This window comes from Anopheles funestus, chromosome 3RL (assembly GCF_943734845.2).
Source record: "Anopheles funestus chromosome 3RL, idAnoFuneDA-416_04, whole genome shotgun sequence".
Classification (NCBI taxonomy): domain Eukaryota; kingdom Metazoa; phylum Arthropoda; class Insecta; order Diptera; family Culicidae; genus Anopheles; species Anopheles funestus.
The window spans coordinates 34,910,134-34,936,604 of NC_064599.1; the positions used below are offsets into that span (position 1 = coordinate 34,910,134).

Below are 26,471 nucleotides of genomic sequence, written 5' to 3' on the forward strand. Positions count from 1 at the left end.
ACTAATTATTAAATGGAATAGATGAAAATAAATTCCTGTGCACATAAATTCCTCTGTAAGCTGTAATAGACAGCTATTTAAATTTTTATAAATATTCTCAAATTTATAGCACAAAAAATTTGATACATGTATGTACTGCATAAATGTGATACATTACTGCGAGTATTGTTGGAATGTGGACAATTTTCGTTGGAAGCTTATAATAAAGATCAAAATGAAAATGACAACACAAAGCGAGGCAAGCCATTTCTGTTGAAAGATTTTTTGTGTTACATATTTCACTTCATTTCCAATTAGCTGGAGTAAAATTTTTCCTGGAGTAAAAACATAGATGTTCATGCATGTTTGCTAATTTAACATTTTTATTGAAATAGATTTTTGAAGATTTCATGGACAAATCACATTTCGATGAAATATATCAAAGCGGGTATATTTTAATGATGATATTTATTAAATAATTATGCAGATCATGTATGTAGCTGTCCCGTAATTCAGTCACAATAATTCTACTTTTCCATTTTTTGGGAAATAGACGACATAAAAGGGACCGAATCCGATTTCAAACGCTGTGATGAAAGCTATATGGAGTGTCCCAGTATGGCTACGTACGATTTTAAAATCACAACATTTGGGCAAATGAAATTTATATAAGATTGCGTTGGTATTCTATTTTAATTTGTACGGCAAGGAGCGTTTTTTTTTCATTTCGCCCTACGCACACTTGTAAATGTTTTTCATAAATTTTTGCATTCTTTTTCAAAATTGTTTACAAAAACCCTAAGCACAGATGCCAAAACCTGCCAATTCAGTACTGGATCTTTATGTTTGTGAATAATGAGTCCTAGGTATCGCTACACACATTTGTGAACGAGCATATCCGTTGGCTGCACAAAAATTTTAAGGCTTAAAAATACTTATTGACATCTTCAAAATTCCTTGTCAAAATCCTCAAATTATTTCTGATTTGAGTTTCGAACTGCTGTGATGAAAAAGCCATCAATTTTCACCTATTGGAGTAGGTCGTGTAGGTCATCTAGCAGGTCCTGAAAAGTGCGGAAAGTGTATAGAAATGTTAGACCTGATTCCAGACAACGTCAGACAACGTTGTCACCCATTAACAAATGCCTCAACACAATCCCACTGTAACAATTACAGTTTAGGGGATCCAACTACGACTCCGCTTGGAGCATATTCTTTGGAATTTTTTTGTCCATATCAATTTTAAATTGCTATTAAATTAGTGAGCAATTGGGAATAATGGTCTTCCATGAATGGTGCATGCTCTTTCCAATACCTACATAGAATTGTTTCTGTAAAACTGTTCTTTTCACATAATTCTTTTTATCACTATTTCTAATAGTTTCACTTTAAATATAAAAACAGAAACAGTATCCCTCCAGCACAACTTACGCTTACACTAGCGAATAGATAACTAGCTTTACAGATCAACGCCGGTTTTTAGAGCAATCGCCACTTCCATAACGTTCACACCTTGCCAAAGTATGTGTGTTCTTTGTGTTGTGTGTTCTATTCTTGGCAGTTTGTATTCCCTCGTTCTTGTAGATCGAAGTGCAGTGAAACAAACCATGAATCGGGAAAAGCATTACCTTCCGATAACGATTGTCATACGGTTTACCTATGGTTGTGCAATAATAAAGTACAAACCGTACCGAACCATTCCTTCCGGGATTTCTGTTTCGTTTCCGGGAATTATTTGAAATTCTTTGTGTTTTTTGTCCATTCCGTCATATCCTTATTGTGGTGTGGTGGAACGAAAAAACAACATAATTCCGGAACAGTCTCTCTCATACACTTTCACGCATATACACGTTCATTCGTTCAATCCTTTCAAGGACACCGGATTTTCGTATCTACCAGGGGACCAACCATCGGAAAATCTGGTTTCCGGAGCACGAAGAACCAAACAAAAAACTGAACTGCCAAAATAAAATAGAAAGAACAGCAGACGTTGAATCGCGTGGGAATTGCCAGGCACGCCTTCCGGCCATTCGCTTCCCGTACCTCCATGATTCTGGCTTGGTGACGATGGTCCAACTGGAATTGTTTCACGTTACGTAGAAACTCCCGATAGGGTTATACTACCACCTCTTTCTCAGCATGGTTAGCTACTCACCTGGTATACCGGCAACGAAGAGCCAAATACATCGCGTTCCCAGAGTTTTGGAACGATCCGATAAGCGATACCGGGTGGAATTAGTTCATGAGACGATGTTTTTTTGTTGCTCTTTTGTGAACATATTTTTCCCAACTAGTATGTTCTGATTTCGCCCAGTAAAAGGGACAAAAAAAATCCTTTGAGGGAAGAGAATTTGTGCCGCCGGAAGAATGTCACTTTCTATGGACCGTATGGAAGTTAATATTACGCTACGTTTGTGTATTGCATGGAAAAAGTTTTGACGAGTTGGACGAACACAAAGAACGAACGGAAATGATGGATCGTATCAGTCTTATCAGGGAACAGGGAAATTTGTATGGCATTCTGTCAGGTGACGACGGTGTGCAATGTAGTGAAATAATTTTGAACAAGTGTATATTGATATGGGAAGAACGTAAAACACTATCTCCATTTTAGGTTTCCAACTACGTTAGTATGGCCAGGACAAAAGTTGTTTTGCAGGAGTTGTTTTTATGTAGAAAACGAAACTGTTTTTTTAATGTCAATGCAACTATTTTAATAATGTATAGGAATTGACCTTACTCTTATCCAAAAACGTAATTTGTTATACTTACAGCACATATCTCGCAGACTCAGATGACATTTTAAAACCATTTTCAACCTTTGACTGTAGGATTAATCATGATGAAGCTTATATCGTAATCCCATTTAAATGATTATAATTTTCCCCACGAAAAATATAAACTCATACTGTGTGGTGAAATGAGGCCCATAATTATTGATTCGTTACACGAGAAAAGGGTCAATTTCATGTTCACCAAACCCATCAAAACCGGTTATGATGGTTTCGATTTTGACGATCCCGTACAAGATCGATCGATGAGAACGATCGACGAAATAATGTTGTTCCGGTGTTTCCCAACACGGTAGACCTCCCCCCCTTTTCGAACGGCTAATCTTTTAACACTCACAACCAAAAACGATGTCATTTCCTTTTGCCAAAGTCCCGCCCAAGGGAGAGGTTAGACAAATTGCGAAAGAACCCATCTTCTTGGCGAACATCGGGAATTACCAACATCCGATACGTTCGTACGATCGTTGCTCGCATAGACGTCAATTTACGTGCTGGTTGCATACTTTCGGGGGGCCGGTTATAGCTCCTATCTACTGACATTTATTTGGACGCATTGATTGAGCATCGGGTGAGATGGGCGAGAGAGTGTATTATTGGGACGCTACTAATGGCACATTGGTCGATAATTAGCGGAAAAGTGAAACGAACACCCTAATTGAGGTGGCCTAATTGATAAAGCGAAGCCATGACGTGACGTGGTAGCAATGGCGATGGCAAATGGTGAAAACTCTTCGTCCCGAACGCTTCTAGTGTTGGATCGTGACCAGTACGTGACATTGGTGCCGTGTGAGTCGTGCGTTGCGTTTCGTTCTGGACCGGTTAAGGTGAAGTTAATTTAGGGAATGTTCCACTACGCATTCATCAGACACCGGATTAAGATGGAATGAAGATTTATGATTTACGCCGTCGCTGCTTACAGAGCCGACTGCATACTTAACAATTAGTCCTTATTTGGGAAGAATTTGTGTCTAATTTTAAGATCCATGTGACATAACAGCTTTTTTAGCATAAGGTCACTTTCTTCTGTTGAGCCCCAAATCCTCACCTTACGTAACGATTGGAATGTTTGGAAGCGCTGCTACTTTCTTCCTTACGTTTGTCATCAGTTATCATCGCGTGAATGTCACCGAAACGCTTAAAATGCGTGCAAAAAAGGTGAACGATTTCGTAACACATCGTAATGGATTTTCAATATTTTCACTCGCAAAAAAAGGCATCACTAATATGTGCGCGATTTGATAATCGCATATCGAACACGGGTTAAAATTATGCATCCGTGAGCATAAGATTCGATCTTCGAAGGCTCATAATATAGCGGCCAATCGGGCCGTATCGTAACCGGAACAGTATCGGAAGAAGCTCAAAGGTAATAAAATGAACACACACACACACACACACACAAACTCGAACCTCTTACTAAATTTGGGTAACATGCTTCCATCTGCGACTGGGGATGTGGTGATAAATATGCAAATTTATTCTCATCTTCCAACCCTACATGAAACAGTGCAAAAGAAATAGGAATATGTCAAAAATCAGCAAGAAACTGAACGAAGCATGAGCAACAAAGCAAAGCAAAAAAAAACAGACATACAAAATTCAAATGAATCTTTTCGCGATTTTATTATTTTTGGGAAAATATTTAACGCCCATCTTCCGAAAGCATCAAATTTTATGACGATCTGTATGTCTGCTGGAACGGGGAAAGATTTGTTCAGTTTGAATTGTTATGCGGGTGCTTCGGAAATACATTTTAAAAATTCGTTCCTTTTGATGCTTCCGGGATGCGTTCGATTTCCGGTTAGTTTGGCGGATGAGGAAGCATGCGCGACGGACAACACTCATTGTCGAAACGCGTGCCTGTTCCACTTCCCATTTGATGTCATTTTGAATGTCACGCCATTGTCATTTGCTTATTGGTTCTTCTTCATTTTTTTGTATCTGTGTGCGGCTCTCTTCCATAATCGATCCGACTCGAATTGCCGAGTGTCGGTTTCGTTTTTATTTGCGATACTTATGTAATCTTCCGCACCGCACTGGAAGGCGCCTCGAGGATGGTATTTTTATGCGTATGAGATGGCTTAATGAAAAGGTTAATACGGTTATCGTAAATTTGATTGGCGAACATCTCGTGCTGGTCGTTTGTTACTTTTCAATTTCACATTTTATCGCCTCAGAAAAGGGAGCTGTTTCTTTTTTCGGTGCTTTGGTTTGCATTCCGGAAGTACCTTTCAATTTTTGCATTATTCAAACCGATCCTTCAATCGTGTACTTGTCAAAGGAAGAACTTTACTGTGTCTCTCAGTATGAAAGTTTGTATGAATTATTGAATATAAAATACCTTTTCCATCAAGAACCGCGACACTTTGTAAAATAAATGTGATGTGCTTCAATCATTGAAATAATTTTTTATTTAAACAGGTTTAAAACGGTCTTGTAGCAGGACCATGTATCAAGGATTATGGTCGTATAGAAAAGGATAAAAGAAAAGGTCAAATAGCAAAGGAAAGGGGAAATAGCCACACCAAGCATTTAGGACCCAACGGCAGACTTGCGTGAGCATTGGCCTACTTATAATTGCTGTTGGTGTCACACTCTGAGCAGCAGGATTCAATATCCACTTGTTTTAAGCGTGCCGAAATACTTGGCCTTTGTCAAGCCACTCTAACTTCAAAATAACATCATCATTTTAATAAAAAAAACGTGCGCCCTATTTTCAATAAAATGTGGTATTGGCAAAGACTTCATTTTTTCATAATTTTCCTAAGCCAGCTCGTCAATTATAAGCTTTAGCATTTGATTTAAGGATATTTTTAAAAAATATTTTTAATGTGATAATTTTCTATTCAACGCCCGAGATTTCTACTTAGTCGCAGAAAGGCCTTATGAAACATATTTTTAAATTGAATTTTTAATTGTTTATTTTCTTTTTTCCTATTAATGGGTATATTTTTACTTGAATATAATCTCAATTCTACATTACTGTGATTTAGGTACACGTTAAAATTACAAAAGCCTTTAAACTAATGAGAATATCCATTAATCATTAATCAAGGATTGACTATTCGGCTACGTGGTAAAAATAAGTCTAGTAAGCCAGAAATGGCCGGCATGACCTTACAGGTCGTTAAGCTAATAAGACAGATAGTCATTAATTAAGCAGGAGAGAATCATCCAATACAAATAAAGCTACATTATACCATTCAATAGGCGAATTGTACATTGTGTATTGAGCAATAATATAAAAAAACTAAATTGAATAAAGTAATGTTTATGGAATATATTATTATCATTTAAAAAGAAAATTATTGTTGAAGTATCTGTACATGACGAATTTGTATAGTTTTGATAAACGTTTAATTTTATCCAAATAGACAATTTACTTAAATTAAAATCCGTTTCAGTTTATCTTCAAACTTGTACATAACTTTATCCACTATCCTTGCTTGTTTTTGTTAGTAATCAACTACAAGAAGGCAACGAAAAGACATTAAAAGCAAAACATTCGTGTATACAACATATGACTTTTCCATAAGCAAACTTCACAAGCAACACCTTGCCTTGCCAGCTTTTTGTTCAATTAAAATTAAAAATTAAACTGCAACACATCCTTCGCCAAAGTTTATCCACATGTCTAAAGTTTCAATACATATTTATAAAGGAGTTTATATTTTTCATTTTATTTCCTTTCGCTCACAAAACACCCTGTATCCCTCCTGCAGCGCTGTTTCAGCTCATCAAAGCCAGCATTTTCATCAGTTCTTTTATTTTCTTGTTCGAAAGAAAATTTCTCCTCCCCAAAACACACCCAACCGGCCGTGGCGTGACATCCTTTCCTACATAACTTTATTCAAAGTGCTATCAGGCGAAAAAGGAATTAAAAAGCAGTACACACTCGTACACGCCCGGTACATTAGCGTGCCGTAAAATGACAAGAAATAAAAACGAAAAAGCTCACCGTCGTATCCTTACCACATCCGAGCAGAAATTTACATTTAATGAATTTCAACTTTTGCTCATATTCAGTACAAAATACCCTTGTGTGTGTGTGTGTGTGCTTCGTTTCTGGGCAAAACACAGCCTGGCTCATGTTCATTTGCTGCCATTGCATCAACTGGCAGATACCTCCCGTTCACCGCCCAAACTATTCCACCAGAGGTGGGGTGAAACATATTTCTGCACCTTTGCTGTTGCAATTTTAATTTGATTAACTTTGCTCCGGTGAAAAGTTTAGCCCATCGTTCGCGTTTCTTCGCATCCTCTTGCACAGTTTTGCGACGATTCGGTTTCGTCAAGTCTGTTATCCTTACCCTATCCTGGGTGGATGGTTAAAAAAACTTAACATGATCCGTACAACACCACCGTTAGAGCGTAATTTGTGTGGCATTGTTTGCGCTGATCCCTTGGGTGTTTGGGGTGGGGTGTGTTGCATCAGTTTTGCATAAATGGTGATCCTCGCTGCATCCTGTTATGGTAACGATTCTTGTAAAAGTTTTATTTTGAAAAGGAAAAGTGAAAAAAGTATAAAACGGAACGATTTTTAATGTAAGTGTAAAGCGAAGATGTTGCACATTGAAATTAAGCAACATATTATAAACGCTTTTGCAATTCATTCGATTCACTGATTCGCTTTTCTTTTTTTAATTTTATCCATTATTTACTTATACATAAGGTTTAACTGTGGTGATAAATTAGCCATGCTGATTTTTATTTACTTTTTTATTATATTTTTTTCAATTTTTATTTACCAAAATATTTTTTTTTTATTTTGCATTTCGCACATGCATCTTTAATATCAATTTAAGATTGCCCATTGAACATCATGCAGCATATTTTAAATATTCTTAGTGCAGTAATTGAACCTGCATCAAATACTGCTTAACGTTTTTGTTGCAAGTAAACTTTTATTCCATGAAACTATCTTCGAGTTTCGAAACGAAACTCCAAAAGTAAAAGAAACTTTTGGTTAAGAAAAGGAGCTGCATTCCATTCTCCATTTAAAAACGGTCGTCCCGATCGTATGCCCAACTTTTATGCTTCAACTTTCAAATATTATCATCACGAAACTTCAGCGTCAATCGTAATAATTTCTCATTGCATCGTCTCGGTTCAACAAATCTCAATACAGCACTACCCAAGCATTCCACGTCCTGCGTCATCATACACGTGCCGATACGACTCCTGAATCAACCTGTTTTTCACCTGGTGGATCCTTTTTTTTTCGTGTGGCAATGGTATGATACCCACCCCGGTCTTGGAATATCCTCCTGCTGCTGGTCATGCTTCGCTGCGGTAGATTGAATTCATACGCCGTAACATAACTCCTTCGTCCGCGCTGAAGATGAAATTGAACCAATCCATATGGAAATGGGATCGTACACAGACACACATACCGCCACAAACCGATCTTACAGCTTCAGAAACGAACCGTTTATGTTGCGTGTGCTTTTTTTTATTTTTGCTATTACTTCAGAGACAACACGAAGAAGCGCTACGTGTACAGAGAGCGAGAGAGAGAGAGAAAAAGAAAAGGAAAAAAAGACCAGAAGCTAAAATCGGACCAAGCGGAAAAGGTTAACTGGAACCAAACGGCCGGAACTTATGAGTGCTTCCGGTGCAAATAAGCGGAACCAAGTGGGTTTTGGGTTTTTGCGTGTGCGCCAGGTTGAGTTTCATTCGAACTCGTTTATTGGTATTTCGATCGCTTCGTTTTTCTACCAGTGCACTTGTGTGACTTTCGTAGTATTTTTTTTCGTTAGCACCCATGGGTGTTACGTGTGAGGTGAGCTTTTGTGTTGATTTTAATAGCAACTTTCTTGCTTGGTAAAAAAGGAAACAGACAGAGGAAGGATGGTTAACCTTCATTTTGTTATGCAATTTTAAAGAACTTATGCAATGTAAATGTCCACAATTGGTGAACAATTGCAAAAACCTTGCTAATTTTTCGTACAATTAAGAATAGCATTAAAGGAATGAAAGAAACATGACTGTCAATTTAGGCAATTCAAAATATAAAATTTCCAGCCTTGGCTGGATAAGTGGATAGTATGGAGGGCAAGACTATATTTTTTGTGATTTATTGTTGAAAATGAAAACTGTAAAATTTATTGCAACATGCATAAATTTTTTATTCACAATTAAGGTATTATTATTTGGTATTCGTCATTCGTTTTCAAGTTATTATGACAAATCGGCTTTAAAATTTTCACGGGTTCACACGGGTAAAAAAACACGGGTTCACGAATAATTTGAGGAATAATTGATTTGAATAATTAACTCGGTCTTGTGACACCACCATAGTCGGCCTTCCACTGTACAACAGAAACATTGTTCTGTTTATTTATTTTTTCAACTTAAAGAAAAATAGTATAGATATTAAAAAAACCATTACATTTTCGATACGGTTCGAAAATATTATTGATATTCATACTTGCAGATTAAACACTAAAATTAATAACTCGCAATTGTTTTGTAATAAATGTTTCAATACAAAAAGTGATATAAATGCAAAAAAAAACACGAGACACGACAGGCGATTAAATTATAAATTGAATGATTTAAAAAGGTAAAATTATAGAAATGTTGGAAAATCTTTTAAAAATTAATTAATACTGAGTTCGCAATTAAAATCAAAGATATAAGACAATAGAACTAACAGCTTTCAGAAATAAGAACATTAATAACAAAGAAACTTTTTTAACCAAATGTTGCAAACAGCAAACAAACTAATCTGGTATGCAGAAAATCCACAGCTCAAACCCTTTCTGCCACGCAAAGCACACGCGCACGGTTGATTTAAGAGGCTCTCCAAATATACCATCACGATACGCAAAAAACCACAAAACCCATCAGAAGGCAACGCAAAAGCCAAACCATGTCTCGCGCCCATCTTGCGGTTGGCATTAAATGCAATAAATGTAGCGAAATGTCATCATGGCGGCTTCTTTCGAGACGTCTTCAATCTCCAAACCCATAATAATTCCCAGTTGATTTTTGTGTGTACCCGTGTACCCGCAGAAACTGATCCACGAAAACTTTGGTCGACGGCAAAGAACGACAGGACAGAACACACCCAGAACCACCGTCAAACCAGTGTGGGAGGACCAGGTACGGTACGGTGTACTGGGCGGATCGTAAAATCATGTGTAAATACTCTCATAAAGCTTCACCAAGATTATCGCCATAATCCGTAGCACCAAAACCTGCACCCACACAGTCGCAAAGCACACGAAAGCGATGGCCGTAAATCGGAAATTCCATTTCGTTTCGACTTCGCGCCTACCGTAGCGGGTAAAACGGGCGCATATATTCCTTTGGGCGGAAAATTGAAAACTGTCCACGTGGCTTCAGCGGTGTGGTGAAGGGAAGGGAGAAGGAAGGTATGGGAGGGGAAATGAGAAAATCAAACATGACACTTTCCACGGAAGTGGTGGTGTTGAAATCGATACTATTTAGATTTACTTCCCGTTTGAGGGCACAGCATTGGAAGGACCCTGGCTGGCTGGATGTGACGGTGGTGAAATGATCGTTCGTTGCCCCTAGCATCACGAAGCATAACGTTGCTAACTTACGCAAATTGCTTTGTTTTACGTGAAATCGCTATCAGCTTTTGCTAGAACGCCAGTAGCAGTAGCAGCAGCAGCAGCAGCACCAACAGCAGCAACATCGTGTCGTGTTCATTTACTGAAGCAATTTAATGCAAAGACGCCAACTCCCGTTTCCTGCACGTTGCCGATCGAGTCAAAACTCGGAACGGATCTATATCGGTGGAGTTTTCGAACCACATTTTACGATGGGATTCAGTTCGTAAAGTTTGATGTGGTGATGTGGGGATGTGGCATGTTCTTCGTGGGTGCTTCATTGTGCCGAAGAATCGATGCAAATTCTCATTGCCCGCAAGTCACACGCTAGGTTTTTGTCGAGAGTTTTCCTGATGAAGGTCCCCAACTGTTCGAAGGGTAATACGCAGGCAAGTGAACGTGTGCGGGAGGAGTGGAAGGGAGAAAACCACAAAAATCGTCTTTCGTTCGTCGTGGGTCATAACCGCGTGGAAAGTATAGTACGTGCCCATTGGAGACACTTTTCGACACAGAGCGGTTTGATTTGATCCTAAAACCCGATCCAACAGACTTAAGAATGCTGACTTTTTGAGGTTGTGGCTAACAAAATGAAAGCATACCCACGCATTCACATGCCGGAACCTGACATCGTATTGTGACGCACCAATATCTTGCTTTTTTTGGGAAAAAATTATTACCGTCCACCGCAGGAAGTACTGTGTGACGCTTTCGACACTTCGGCTTCATTGAAGTTTTAGACTTTAGACCGTGGAACAAACAAATCTCCTGCTGCCAACCTTTCGGTCTTCCCGCTTGCTGACGGAACAGATTGGCATTCGGTAAGGCCAATCCGGGGCTCATATTCTCGGTTCCCATTTTCCGGACGGTGGAAAGACTTTTCACGCTCTCCGGATCAGTGCCGATTTTCGTCCCGAAAGCCGGCACGGTCTGTACGTGACCGGAAGCGCATTTCGTGTTGGTGAAAAGAATAAAGAACACGGCAAATTGAATGTGCGCGAAGGCGTAGAACGTTTTCCGTTCGTTCGGGTTGGGTTTTCCAAGAAAATCCCTTACCGATAAATGAAGGAATCCTGGCGTGTATGTGTGGGCAAGCGTTATATTGGGTCGATTGCAGTTCGCAGGAATTTGATTTCGCTTTCGGGGCAGGCAGAAAAGAAAATTGAGAAATTTACACATGCATTGATTCGGTTTTGTGGAGCTGTTTTTTCCTTTGCTTGTTTGTTACTTGCTGTCAAGCAAAAGATACGTTGCAAGTGGTGTTTAGCTTTTGGCATTAAAAAGGTTAACCAATTGTTTGACAGAAGTATATAGTGGTGATTTTATGTAAAAAACATTATTTGCTTTGTTATCTGCTTTGGGCAATATGAAGTAGTGTGTCTCGCCTGATAGTAAACGATGCCTTACGATCGATTGTTGATTTGACATGAATGTTAAACGAATTTTCAAAGAGAATTTCTTTGAATTAAAATAATTTACCGTTTTCCTTAATATAAGCATCCCATATTATACCAGAAACCATAATATGTTAAGGAAAACTTTTCTATTTATAACCTTTTGTACCAATGATCCCGTCATACAAAGGACCGATTCAGACTGAAATATCCAATCGGACGTATATATGACCATAGACCAGTTCGGAAGATGTTTAAGAAATACTGCACGAAACTTCTCTTTATATTTTTTAATTAGTAAGCGAATTATCGATAAGTTCTTGACTCCACTTGATATGTTTTACATATAGTTGCATATAGTAACCCAAGTACTATTATGTAGGCTTTATTTGTAGAGAACTTTATATCAATTGACATATGAACCCCCTCATCTGTTAGTGACCGATGCCTTACGAATGATTATGGACGATCGACTTACATAAGAGAATTTCTAAAAGAAAACAATAGAAAATTGGTGAAAAACTAAGAACAAGTGATTGGGTCTACCTGTACTTAATTGTTTATTATATATTTTTGAACCAGTTTTCGTATTGACTAAAAATATTAATATCCAACAACTACTCTTCTCGCATTTCCTACAGGTTCCCAAGCCCACCGACAAAAGCAAAAAAACATGGGGCCAACGACTGAAGCTTAGCAAAGCATCGCCCATAACCGAAGACAAGCAGAACGGTGCACTGAACGGAACCGCAAGCGGTGGTTCTGCCCTGGTACCATTCGGTACCCGTGGCTATGACCCATCGTTGGACTTTAACGGCAACGGTCCGGCATCGCTGTCCTCGGTAACGCACTCGAACGGTACGAACAATTCCACACACTCCAATGTGCATCAGCTGGCCACGATGAAGTACGCTGAAACATGGGTGTATGGGACGATGCGTGGCATGCCACCACCGTTGGCAATGTCACCCCATCATCCTCATCATCCCCATCTGCCAGCAATGTACTGTCCACCGCCTCCACCACCGGAAGTGGCCGTACTGATCTGTTGCTGCCCGGAGTACCTAACCGGGACAAAGCGAGAAATTAAAAAGGCGAGCGTATGCAAAAAGTGCAAAGGATCTCGGCTACCACTAGCACCGATCGGTGGTACGATGCGTCTAACATCCGGTGCCACTTATCTTGCACCACCGCCAATCCGAACGAGTGCTGGAACAGTTAAGTTAGCCTCGACCTATGGTAAAAAGGCACGTCCAACGATACTCGGCAATGGGAACCCAGATCCGTACGACTTTATGCGCCGGTCAAGGTTAACCCAACCGACCGAGACCGGGACCAATGGTGGAGGTGGTTCAAAGTCCGTGAAAAGTAGTCTAAAGGAAAAGCTAAGAGGTCGTACAAAAAGTACAAGTCCTTCACGAGGTCGCAGTGGGAGCACTTCGGGAGGAAAACGAGGATCTGCGGCAAGATCTCCGTCACCGTCACTGAGCAAGAATGGTTCGCGCGTTGGTGGTCGCAATAACGGTAAAATGGAGTCATTCCAGGACTGTTGGGTTGGAGAACCGGAACGGGATGCAGAACTGCTGGAGGATGGACCTCCAGCATCCAACAACGCTCAGAATCGCAAATCGATCCTCCGGTGTGACGTGAATCCGTACGATCTGATCTCCTTGAGTGGTATCGGGGGAGGTTCAGGCGGTGGCATGCTGAGTGAATTCTCACCCGACGGTGACGAGTTTGATCTTCATTCGCAAAAGTACGAAAACATCCTTGACACGCTGTATGCCAATCGGTACAATCCGCCAGCGAACAGTATCGCGGCAATCAATGGCCAAAGAATTAAGCTGTTCGATGATTCGGGCACCAGTGTGTCCGGTGCGCCCGTGTACGACGATGTCGACGAGTTTGTGTACGATCCGGTCGAGATACCTGCCGCAGAGATGGAAGCTAACGGCACCGAACAGACCCCATCCGGTACACCGGAACGGCCACCACGATCGAAAAAGCAGGAGGTAACCAAAGAAGACGACAGTCGATCCCTCCCGTCGTCACCGATCTCAACCGATCCGGCAGTGGCGCAAAGTGCAATCAAGTCTATTCTCAAACGACCGTCCTCAATGCCAGCGGGTACACCGTCGGTGACAGTGGAGAAGGACACGAGTGCACCGGGGTATGATACGATTCGGCTCAATCACACGCTGGTGCAACGCCTTGCGAAGCTCACCACCAATGGTAGCGTAATGGAAGAGGGTACCACCTTCGGCAAGAATGGTACCATAAGTGCTAGGAATCTTACGGACAAGAGGAACTCGGGTTCACAGTTTTATCTCCCAACACCGTTTCCCGTGGTGGCGATATCTACGGTCAGTTGCGACAGTTCACCAGACTCTGCACAGTCGACCACATCGGCTGGTGGACGCAAGAAGGTTCATTTCCTGGTTGAGAACGAAATCATTCACGATGATGATCGACTGTTTGCACAGATGCTGTTCACCGAGGTATCTCCAACGGTGGAATCTCCCGTGGAAACCATGAATGGAGTTGCAAAGGAGGAGAAGCGAACTGAATTACATGCTTCATCCACCAATGGTACCGAGTTGCTGAGTACTGGTAAAAAGGATTCAATTTCACCTAATGGAGCATCTACGCAGGTGGAGGTTGAAGAACCTGCCAAAGTGATTCTACTATCAGCACCAGTACTGAAGGCGACGAAGGCATCAAACGGCACTAATGAGGGTAAGTCTACTGAGTAGGAATTCTCCTGCACGCTGAGATTTATACACTGTGAAATTTCTCCATGTTAGCAGTAATCAGTTCCGGGATTAGTTTATTTAACACCGCTCCAATTTGATATGTTCACTGTGGAAATGAAATGTGAAGAGCTACTTAATGTCAATATTCCTGGAAGCGGAAACAACTTGGCATATTTTTTGTGCTTCTCCTGAAACTCTGGGTTCTGTCTCTATCGATTAGACTAGCCTCCCTGTCTCATATCATTCTTCTGACTAATATTGATTTTGTAATTCTAGTAAAATATCTGAAATATCTAAAGGTACAGCCTTTACCGAGCAAAGCACTTCTGCTTTCATTGGGCAAATATTTACTAACAATTGTAGAAAGCTTCAGTCACTATGTGCCATTCACGCCTGGAAGTTTCCAATGAAACACCGTTAGCTCGATAGTAAGTCAACTTATCGATTAATTTCTACGCTAGGCAAACAGACGCATGGTTAAATTTTTGAATTTGCCTTATCGTTTGAGGCTACCACAGTCGATGCTCAACTTGTGATATGAAATCTAGGCCAGATAGATCGTAATGAGCCAAACCATCGGGAAACCCGAGAGTGGCTTCTTTCCCTATTGCCGGCAGAACTATGACTAATTGGATAATTTACACCTATGACCCTTTTAAGTATGGGGGAGAATGTTTGCACCCGCTCGTAGCATCAATGTCGATTTGGTTTCGAGGTTGATTGAATGATTGGCAATTAGTGTCTGTTGGAGTGGTGCTGAATGTCAGACTTGTGTATTCTGATCGCCTTTTCCTGGCTGTCAGTTGTTGTCGATGCTGAAGCATCCGGACTATTTATTATGTTGGATGTTACGGATATAGGATTCGGATTTTTGTTGAATAAAATTGTGCTTGTGACCTACATTCTAAAAGTAGAAAAATGTATAATGATTACTATTAGAAGTGAAGAAGGAGTTTGTTCGTGTACGGCTCTTAACTAATTATTAAAGAGCTATAACTCTCAAATATTTATTTATCAAGAATTTCGACTTAATATTCCTCGATTATATTCACGACTGTTAGTATTAAAATTCAACATTTTTATTCAACAAATTCGAGAAATAATTTAAAAAAAATCTCCTTTACAGGAGATGTTAAACGGTTAAAACACTTTTGTGTTGCATAATGTTTAATTTATGCATACATTAAATGCAGATAATCGCAATAATGGCCGCCCATTAAGTATTGAAAAGTCTTTGAATATTCAAATGCTTCCACACTGATTAAACTAATTCATTTCTAAGCAAACGGTGTAGAAAACAGACATGTATATCGGTGTTTCCCGTCCCCGTACCATTTACGACCAGCATCAACCATCAACACTGGTACTAGTTCCTTCCGGGTGGTGAATTTCTTCGTACCAGTGAAAGTCCCGTAGAATCGAAACGTTTGGTTCACAAATTCATTAATTCGTGCACGACTCGGGTAGTGCTCGGTCCAATGGATCGAACCGCTCCATCGGTCGCGGTTGTGATGTCCACGGCATCAGCACGATCAGCTTCAACTCGGCTTTACCAGCGCACTGGTTCAAAATTGATTCGACATAAAATAAATGTCGCCCTATTATGCTTGTCATTTTTCGCGCACATGTTCTGCCGGCAAAATATTTGCATTGTTTTCAGCGCTACACCGGTGTGTCCCGGGTGTGAGCAGTGTCGGTTTGTACGGTGGAATGTACTCGCAAACGGTGCGGTTCTTCAACGCGACAAAATGAGCATGGGCTCACTTCGGGACCCAACAACGCACCATATGTGGCCCCGGGAAACTGACCTCATCGGAACGATTGATGTTATAGTCCGCTGAACTTGATGGCCGCTAATTATATAGAATTAGAGTTTATGCTAATCCAGCACCGACATGGATCCTGCTTCGGGCGTTCCCATTATTCGGCACCGCGGGAAGGGACGGCTAACATGTGCAGGTGTGAGAGTGAGCATGTGGTGTGCATGACGTGCAGGTAGCCTGGACGATGGCCACAGGCATTTCCCATATCGCAACCGAACGTACAAGTGCCCCGAAAGCGCTTTGTACAAGATGGTGCGATTAATCGCTGCAGTGGTTTTGGTTCATTCCGTGCCAAATCGATGCACTCGATCGATTTTTGGTCGACAGTGTGCATTTGGGCAAGCGATCCGTATCGTTTCGCGAAACCCATGCCAATGTAGGGTCAGGTGGAGCGTTTTTTTTGGAGCTTTAAAACGAATACCTAACTACAGGGAAATTTGCATGAAATTTAAATAATTATTTCGATGCATAAGTATTTAAACCCTTTTTTACAACGTTGATCAGCCCTAGTAAATATAATTATACTAAAAAATAAGAAATAAATACTAAATAAAAAATAAAAAAAGGAATAAATTTAAGAACAATTTCTGTCCATTCTTTAGACTTCTCTTTGATAATGGATCACTTTCATGTATTACCTTCCTGCATCATTCTTTTATAGCTTAGATTTTATTCCAATTTCTGCCTCAATCGAGGATTATGTCGAAGTTCCAACCTTAGCTCACGCATCAAAAGTTTTATTTCTTGCCCAATATTGTACTGGGATTATACAGTTTCTCATATGCTATTTATTGTTCTTCAAGGAGCAAAACCAATTGAAAACCAACGAAAGAAAAGAGAACAAAAAGATAATCTTTTCTTCCAACTCTACCTCAAAAACATAATCCTGAAATGGTTTTCTACTGTTTCGAAAAAAAAACACCCACCGGAAGCAGCTACTACACCGAAACAACAAAGCACAACTGACAGGACCAGCCCGATAAGCCATTGATCCTTGTTACGATAAATCCTTGACCTTTTGGCTGGTTCACCAACAGTGTCCAAACGGCAACCATTCACAAAAGGCAAAGCCTCTCGGTACGGAAAGAGGTCAGAAATCATTCCGAAGTAAAATCTTCCGGAACGAACCTTCACCTCGACGGGTACGAAAATCGCTTTTCCCAAGTCTCAACTACCACCAGAAGCTCCCCCGCTTTAAAAGCTCATCCATTCGACGGATGCTGCTCGTGGGAGTTTAGTGGTTTGGGGAAAAAGATTGGAAAATTTGCCTATCACACTGCCGGTAGACAGAGACACAGGGCAGTCAGTAACCAAGATTGCCGTTTGGAGAGGAATGAAAAATTTGTCGAAATTATTTGCACCGCAACATACGCCAACGGTACAATCCGGTTGTTTCCCAGAATCCCTTGCCATCGTTTGTTGTTTGATGCCGGGTAAAGAGTGTCCCGGGATTTTTAGCTCCATTCGCTTTATTTTTTTACTAGATCTTTCTTTCTCCCTTTTCACGATAAAACGGAGGAGGCTTTCTGAAGGGGGGAAAACTTGGGAAAAGTGAAATTATGGGAAATATTTTACGTCCCTTCCTGTTCTTAAATTTCCCAACGCCAACCTGATCCTCTCACCTGATGGGAAAGCCCTTGGGAGTGAGCTGCCTGGCGCTGGAGTAGGGCGTTTAGGAACAAACGAGATTTTTGCCAGGTTTTTGAAGCATTCGCATAAATCACGGAAGGCAAAAGAAATAAAATAACATGATTGGGACAGATCGGAACGTATTCCGTTCCCAACTTCGTCCCCCGTTACAGGACGTTCGAGTGTTCCGTGTTATCTTGGTGTGACATTGTAGTTGGAAAGTTACAAGCGGCGAAAGGGAAACTGTACATTGAGTGTGTCGTTGTGTACGCCCGTTTCTTGGGATCCGCTTTTCCCGCCTGAACGATTGTGTAATGCCAAATGTGTTCGAATAGATCGAATTGGTGCGATTTGGGTCGCCCGTGCAAATCCCCTGCAACTATGAAACAACTTACGATAAACCATCGCCCGTTGTTCCATGTTGTCTTCTTGTTGGCTTGATGGAGACAAGAAGAAGCGGTGTGGCAAAGGAGGTAAGGGAACTATCGAAAGGGGTTCTGATTTATGCGAAATCCCGTACAGGATTGAAGTGATCGGAAGTGCTGCTAGTACGAGTATTTACATATGAGCTTTGATTACGATTCGTTCCCCTTAGGGAGCAACGCGAACCTTTGCCTCCCACACACACACATACTCACATATACATACATACACAAAAGTACAAGACTTCAAAACGATACAATCGTGGGAGCTTGCATTGCCACAGGACGGAAGCACACCCAAGGACAATTCCTTGCGGAGATAATCTCACAACGAGTCGGAAACGAATGTGAAGATCTCTTCCAACCCGCTTTTGAACACCCGCCTTCGCTTGTGAGCGAGATAACGATAAGAAATTCGACAAACAAACGTTTGTCTTCGGAACGACCTTAGTGAACGGTGGTTCCCGATTATTGGTACGCGGCTGGCACAAAAGGACAACAGACACGTGATACCCGACCGGGTGACGCGTGGAACACGAGAGTGCACCTTATGGTTCGTTGCAAGCCGGAAAAGCTTGTTCGTGCCTTTCATCATTGCTTACGCTCGACAGATTGTTTTCACACAGCTTCATTCAGGCAGGCTTGCAGTGGAAAATTTTGGAAACGAAGGGAAGACAAAGGGAAGACAGAAGCGGATGAAAAAGTTTTTTCCCCCCGAGCTGGTTTCCCAAGACACACAATCCGGCGCTAGGTGGAGCAAGTTGCAACAAAAATAGCTCAACTGGAAAACCGGGGACACGATTTGTACTTTGTCACGATGCAATTTTCCATCGCGATTGTGTTGCGATGTATTGAGGAAATGAAAATCCAGTAGAGGTTGAAAATGATGTCATAGGATTTCAGCTACATCTCTCTAAATGGAAGGAGTGATTTTATTGAGAAGTTGTGGTTGTAGATTAATCAACTAGCTATAGGTTAATAATTTTCCTCCTTATGTGATTGCTTCATTTTTTTGCTCCAAAATATTGTCTTGATTTTTGAATTATAATTGATATCTCAAATTATTTTTTTGAGAACATCAAAATAATGCACTAGCGACCCATTTGCGCAAATGATGGAATCTCACAATTCACTAGGATTTGAAGTTCATTTTCATCTAGCGTTTAACTAACTTAGAAATAGTTGAAAACAGGTCGTGTGACGATTTTTCCATATTCTATTTACTTGTTTATTGATTTATTTTTACTTTCAATCTATGTTTGTCAACTTTCTATTCATACACGACCAGGCGTAGGTCTCTTAGTGTTGAATTAAATAGAGTTATACAAATAGTTTTAAATTAAAAAAAAACCTCTTAATGCCTCGATGTCGGTCTTAGCCTGTTATTAGTCGAATTTATTTGCCTGAAACGAAATAGTCAGTCATGCGTTCGGTTCGGTCAGGATGGGATTTGATATTCGGTCCTGTCGTGTAAGGATCGTCGTCCCTACCATCTATACCTTCACCGTATTGTTATCGAAATCAGCTATCATCGAAAATGGGTAAAACACAATAATTTTCATAGTTTGTTAGAATAATAAACATACTTCTCAGATGTATTGAAACTTTAATATGAAACAACACATTTATTTATCAGAATATTTTTAAACTTATTTAATACGCGTTGCATTGGAAGTGAACAGTCATAAACCTCCTGACTGAAAATTTAAAACACAACACAATCCCACAACACATCCTCTCCTCGTAAAAGCCCGCAACACAGCACTAAAGTTTGTGGCACAAGCAAAATAAAACCCCGTATTTCACGGCCGGGTTTTTCGTACACACCATCTACAACACCTGCGACTGCTCATTACTGTCGCAATCGAACCCAATCGTACAGCACGTGCTCATTATTCATTCATCAAATTTGTACAGTGTGTTCCCAGCCAGTGCCCCAGCTCCGTTTGGGGTTGAGCGGCAGCAAAAACCGAACACAAACATCTACCATTTGCGAACCGGATATTGGAATACGTTCTCGTGCTTCCGCAAAATGTGAAAACGAGCAACGACGGTTATGTGACACGGCAACCGGTACAATCGTCCTCCCTCCCAAGCTGCCGGAGGTCAATCACAATATCCTGCAGCCATGTTAGGGTGCCGGTGCAGTAAATGTCGTTTCGCTCCAATAAGTCCGAATGGGGGTGTACAAATCAGCAGCAAACATTAGTCGCAGAAGTAGAGTCACAGCACAGAATCGAGTGCTGACCCGGAACGAACACGGGATGCAGCACTGTGTCGATATTGGGGTGGTCTAATTAATGTTACTGATTTTAGCATATCGACTGCTGCATTCGATTGGTACTGAATTACTAAGCTTTTCCTGCGAGGTCACAGCGGGATGGGAAAAGGGAAACGGGTAGAGTTAAAATTGAAATAATGTTTAGTATCTAAAAGTTTCCTGTTTTCGTTGTTTCCTGTCGTTTCAGAACGTACCGAGAAACCGAGCGCGGTCGCTACCGTGTTTCAACGACGATCCGGTCCAGTTCGGCGAAGCTTTAGTGACAGATCATCACCCACCAAGACGAATGGGTACGATGGGCGTGAATCGAACGGTACCGGTGCTAGAGATGATCAGTTCAACGATACGATGGCATTGCGTGTGCGAACATTGCGAACTGATTCTCGTACCGCTTTTGAAGATGAAACTGCTTCCTCAACGTCATCATCTTCCTCGTCGGAATCTTCGATCGGTTCCGTAGCCTCACTGCTGATGGCAGTTGGGCAGGGTGGTAAAACACGACCCAAACTGCCACCACCGCCTCCACCGCCACTATCCAACGGTGGCCGGAAAACACCCACATCACCTGCTAGTGTTTCACCTTCACTCGCAAACGGCACACACACTCACAACGCAGGCAACAGCAGCAACGTGTACGAGGATTTTTGCTTCGGCCTGATGGCGGGCGTCAGGCGTTCGAGTAGTGATCGAAGCAGTTCCACCTCGACCTCTTCCCGTACGGTGGTACAGGTGCTGGCCAGCTCGTCATCATCCTCCTCACCGATTTCTTCAAGCGCAGCCATCCATCGGCTCGAGATCCGCCATGAACCGGAACCGGAGGAGGAACACTACCAGAAGAAAACCTCCATCATGATAACGGGTGACGATTGCTACTCGACTGTGAACGTGGATGGCGCTAGTGATACACCGATCTATCAGTCGTCGGTGGTAGTAAACGATGGAACCGTGTTGTCCTCACCGGCGAATGAGATACGTCAGACGGCATCCAATACGATAACGATTGCTGTGAGTTCACCGACGTCTACGTTGGACAGTCGAGCTAGTAAATCGTCAAGTCGCTCGGAATCGTTTAAAGTAGCCAGCTCTTCAAAGGAGGATGATATGGTGGGGAAGAACAAAGAGCAGAACAGTGAACAGCTTACGAATGGAACGGTAGTTTCGATGGGCAGAGGTGAAGAAGTCCCGACCGTTACTACCGGAACGTCCATCATTCCAATCGGGGGAAGTAGCGTCACTGGCAGCAATGGTCGTACATTGATCAATCTGGATTTTAGTGAACAGAGCCGAACGACGGTTCCCTTAACTCCAGATAGCAATCCTTCCACACCGTCCATCACGATGCTTGAAAATGTCGCACTGATCGCACAAGTTCCTAGTGAAAGCAATGACTCCAAAGATCCACCGAAAGTACGCGAAGATATAGATCACGATGAACAACAGCAGCAGCAGCAGCAGATGGTAGTCAAACAATGCTTGGTGGAGCTCACACCGACACCGGTTGTACTTCGGCGTTCGATTAAGCCGAGTTCGGAACCGGCATCCGGCAGTTTGCAGGCAAAGGTGTGCAGGAATAGCTTCATCGCTAAACTGCTGGAGGATCCCTCCCTCAGCCAGCTGTCCGAAGGGTTGGATTATGATCTGATCGCAAAGCTGATCGAAAACTCACTGCTCCGACTGAAGGAATCACGCAACGGGCTGGACATGAGCGGTACCAAAGACGAAGACGATGTGTCAAAGATGATCGAACAATCGCTGCTCAAGATACAGGAGGAGCGTAGCAAGTTGGCGGCTAGTAACATCCCAACCGGTACCGTGAAGTTGCCGGAGATTCAGAATGGTAGCAAGCGGAGTAGCGTTAGCTCGGGCAATAGTTACGGTTCGGCTGCTGCCTATGAGTTGATGGAGTTCGATCAGCTGGGTGATTTGAGTGACTGCTATCAAAGCTGCAGCAGTGATCTGACGGTGGATGATGACGCGAACTCATCCCGCAGTAAGTTCTATCAGATGCTGGTGGATGCGACCCTATCGGAGATTGAAATCAACACGACAAACGATGATGACGATCACCATTATGAGTCGATCCGGTTGAATGGTGATCCGATCTATGAGGAGATCAACGATATACCGCCACCCTTGCCCCTGACAGCACCACCAATCGATGATGTGGATCTGGAAAAGCAACGTAACGCACGGTCTATCTTCGAAGGTGCCTCAAAGTATGACATCCTTTCGTATCTGGTGGACGCGAAAGAGCGTGGCATCGTACAGGAGGATGGTACGTACGGGTTCCAGTTCGGGAATGCTGGTGACATCATTCTGGAGGAGGAAGAATCAGAACCCATCACCGAGCTACGGCACCATCAGCGCCAGATATCAGACATCAGCAGTCGGCTGAGTCACCTTTCGGGCATTAGTGATTCCAGTGAGGATACGTCCCTGTCAACGTCGGCTATGCTCAGCAACGGGCGAAGCAGTAAAGCGTCCGCCGAGATCGAACGCAACGACTCGGGCGTTGGTTCGGAGACGAGCAAAACGTCCCGCAGCCGGTGGCAGAATCCAGCATCCGCTTCACTACTCACCAAGATCACACCGATCCATCTGTGCGAAGATTGTGACGGTCCGGTAGAGACGCAGGTCACCGAGTCGGGCGTCATGTACGCACCGCTCGTGTGTCGCAAGTGTGGCAAGAAGCGTGCGGAACGGAAAGAGATCATCACCGAGATTGTCGAAACGGAGGAAAAGTACGGACGGGATCTGCAGATCATTCTCGAGGAGTTCTACCAGCCGATGCTGGTGGCCGGGCTACTGAACCAGGATCAGCTCTCTGCAATCTTTTTGAACGTGGAAGAACTGCTGGAGAACAATCAGTTCTTGGCCGAGAGGATGCGCGATGCGCTCGATATTGCAAACGAGCAGGGTGACGATGACCTGCTGACGGTAAACATCGGCAAGATCTTCCTGGAAGCGGCCCCGATGCTGCACGCATTTGAAAGCTACTGTGTCCGACAGGGCGCGGCCAGCTTGCTGCTAGCAAACCTCGAGAAGGAGAAAGAACTGTTGCGCATTTTCCTGCGCGTCTCCCAGATGGAAAATGCCGTACTACGGCGAATGAATCTCAACTCGTTCCTTATGGTGAGCTTTGAAGTTGGTGTAGAGCGGTTAGAACGATCTTGTCTAATGTGTTTCGCTTGTTGCGTTTATTTTAGGTCCCGGTGCAACGTGTCACCAAGTATCCATTGCTGTTGGCCCGCCTTTATAAGGTTACTCCGGGTCATCTGGAGGGCAAAGAGCTGCTGAAACAGTCCCAGGAAAAGATTGAACTGCATCTGAACCACATGAACCGGGAAGCGAAGGACGTTCCGACGAAGCTGTGGCGTCGTATCTCGTCCTCCAGTCCGGGTCGTCGGTTATCCTGTGAGCTGGATATGATTAACATCAAGCTGCGCAAGATGGCTGTGGATGTGCTCGAGTGGAATCATGAGGAGGTCCGATTCGCTATCGAGGGCCGATTGCTCTTTACGCAGCCGAACGATGGCAACTGGAAGAAGAGCCGCACGATCAAGCTGACTTCGATCAATGCCCTTCTGGTGACTAATGGCAAGGTAGGACGATGATGAAAAAGGGAGTTTTTTTTTATTTTAGTGTAGAATTTTGCTCAATTGCCTCGAAGATGTCTTGTACACTCCAAGATTGGGGTTAATCAGTACAACCAACTCCTTAAAAACAGTTTAAGTAATGAATAATTATAGCATTTCTGCTGGAAGTGGCACAAATTCTTTCTGAGCTTTCGGAAATAACAGTTGTCCTTAATGAAGATTTGTTGCCTTGTCATGGGAAGCAGGTGCAGAACCCAAAACATTCACGCTCCCTAACCTGCTGAGGAATCTTAAATTTTCATTCTCACTTCACGAGTGTCCCAAAAGTGGTTGGTCACAAATCACGATGAAGTGGAAAAAGGAACACCCAGTCCTTGGGATGTTTGCGTACCGTCTCATTGCACGACCCTTAACCGTATCTACATCCATTTATTTTACAGCCCACGGCCAGCTACAAGGCGGACCGGGCCCTGTCGGAAACGCTCAGCTTTCCCCGGCACACGGGCATTCGCGAGGCATCGCTGCTGCTGGTACGCGAAAAGGGTGGCCGATATACGCTGCTACGTGAGCCACTGTTCCTTGACCGGTGCATCGTCTGCTCCGAGCACGACTGGGAGGACTATTTCGAGGTGCAGGAGATCCTCTCGAAGGAGTCCTTCATATTCAAGGTATGTAGCGGCCCCATAGCGCATCAATCAATATCGTGTACGAAGCTGGTGTCACATACTGAAACTATTTTTCTATACTTCTCAAACTTTTGCTTTTTCTTTATCTACTCTCACCCACCCGTAACAGGCTGAGGACGGTACGAAAACGAAACAGTGGTACGCCCAGCTGCAGTACCATTCGCAGGGTATGGGCACCTGGCGTAAGCGTCGAAATGCGCTCGCCAACATCATGATTAATGGCATGATGACACGAACGTAAGAAGCGGAAACGATGACTCCTTCCCGACTTCCCGGCAACAAACCCGCCTCCCACCCACTAACCCGTGCCAACCCCCCCAACTAGGATCTGTTTTGTGTGTAGGATGTATGTATGTGTATGTAATTGCGCGATTTGTGTTATGTATGTTAGGGCAAGATAGTGCGACAGCGTGTGAATGTTTGGTAGCAAGGAATTTGTACAGACATTTGGCCAGCAAGCGGCAAAAGAAAAACGTTGCTCACAACGTTCATTCGATAAAAAAACCGAATACGGTGGTAGATATGTTTGTTCCACCCCACAACGAGTACACGAAGCTATTTATTCGATTAACGTTTGCAAAACAAATTCGGTTCTCTTCAAGCAAGCGTCACTTAACTTGTCGCGTACTTGTTTTTTTTTATTGCTACGTGACATTTAAATACAAAATAAAACGCTTCCTTTATCTGCTTTCGTTTTCCATTTATCTTTCCACGAGCTTAACCTTCTCAGTTGAAAGGAAAGTGATTTTGGGAAACGTTTCACCATCCTCTCAAAGCTTGAATGGTTTTACTTTTATTGATATGAATAAAGCAAGTTTGTTTGATGGTTTTTTTTTTGTTTGTTTGTTTTGTTTCATTTTCCTCGTCTTATTAAAACATAAAGTAGATGATGATGCGATTGTAAAGCGATTGTAAGTAGCAGAAGCAGAAAATACACAAAACGCAGTAGAATAAATATTAGGTAAATGAAACAAGCAAGGCAAATATGCAAAAGTAACACAAGCAAGTAGAAATGAAGGAACTAAGGAAAAGCACAATGTGAAACAAAATATGCAAATAACTAATTTATCTTGCTTAGTGAGAAAAGTAGAAATGTGGGAAGGGAAAACGTAAATTGATCACGTGCTTGTTGAAAGCTTCGCCTGTCGTAGGATTAATAAAAAAAATGAGAAGATAAACACAATAAACGGGTCGCGAAAGAATAAAACAGATAATCCCTTTATCAAGAGAAAATAAAAACAACACAAACGAACGATAAACGAAACAAAAACACATTACAAAAAGAAGAAAGCGATAATTTACACTTAACAACACAAACAGAACTCATAGCAAGCAATAATAGAAACTAATAGAAAAAAATGTTATAAAAAAAAACAAAGTATCGAAAATGATAAATATGGTGACGAAAACGAAAGCGTTTAGGTCCAGTTTGTTGGCGAGCTAGAGAGTTAGTGTGTAGTCGGTTGTTTGAGACAGAGAAACTAAAAGTTGCGATAGAAAAACTGCAAAACAAATAAATAAAGAATACTTAAAAATGGA

The 26,471-nt window shown here is 42.2% G+C and overlaps 1 protein-coding gene across 5 annotated transcripts in view; it reads left to right on the plus strand.

Annotated features, from left to right (window-relative positions):
* Positions 1–26,471, plus strand: part of LOC125771669 (uncharacterized) — a 142,233-nt gene extending 115,762 nt beyond the window's left edge. For all 5 annotated transcript variants that reach the window (XM_049442526.1, XM_049442527.1, XM_049442525.1 and 2 more), the window contains 5 exons: positions 12,384–14,478; positions 20,838–23,782; positions 23,857–24,252; positions 24,687–24,914; positions 25,042–26,471. In XM_049442526.1, coding sequence (XP_049298483.1) covers positions 12,384–14,478; positions 20,838–23,782; positions 23,857–24,252; positions 24,687–24,914; positions 25,042–25,173 — 5,796 coding nt within the window. In that variant the 3' untranslated portion in view covers positions 25,174–26,471. The remainder of the gene's footprint in view (positions 1–12,383; positions 14,479–20,837; positions 23,783–23,856; positions 24,253–24,686; positions 24,915–25,041) is intronic.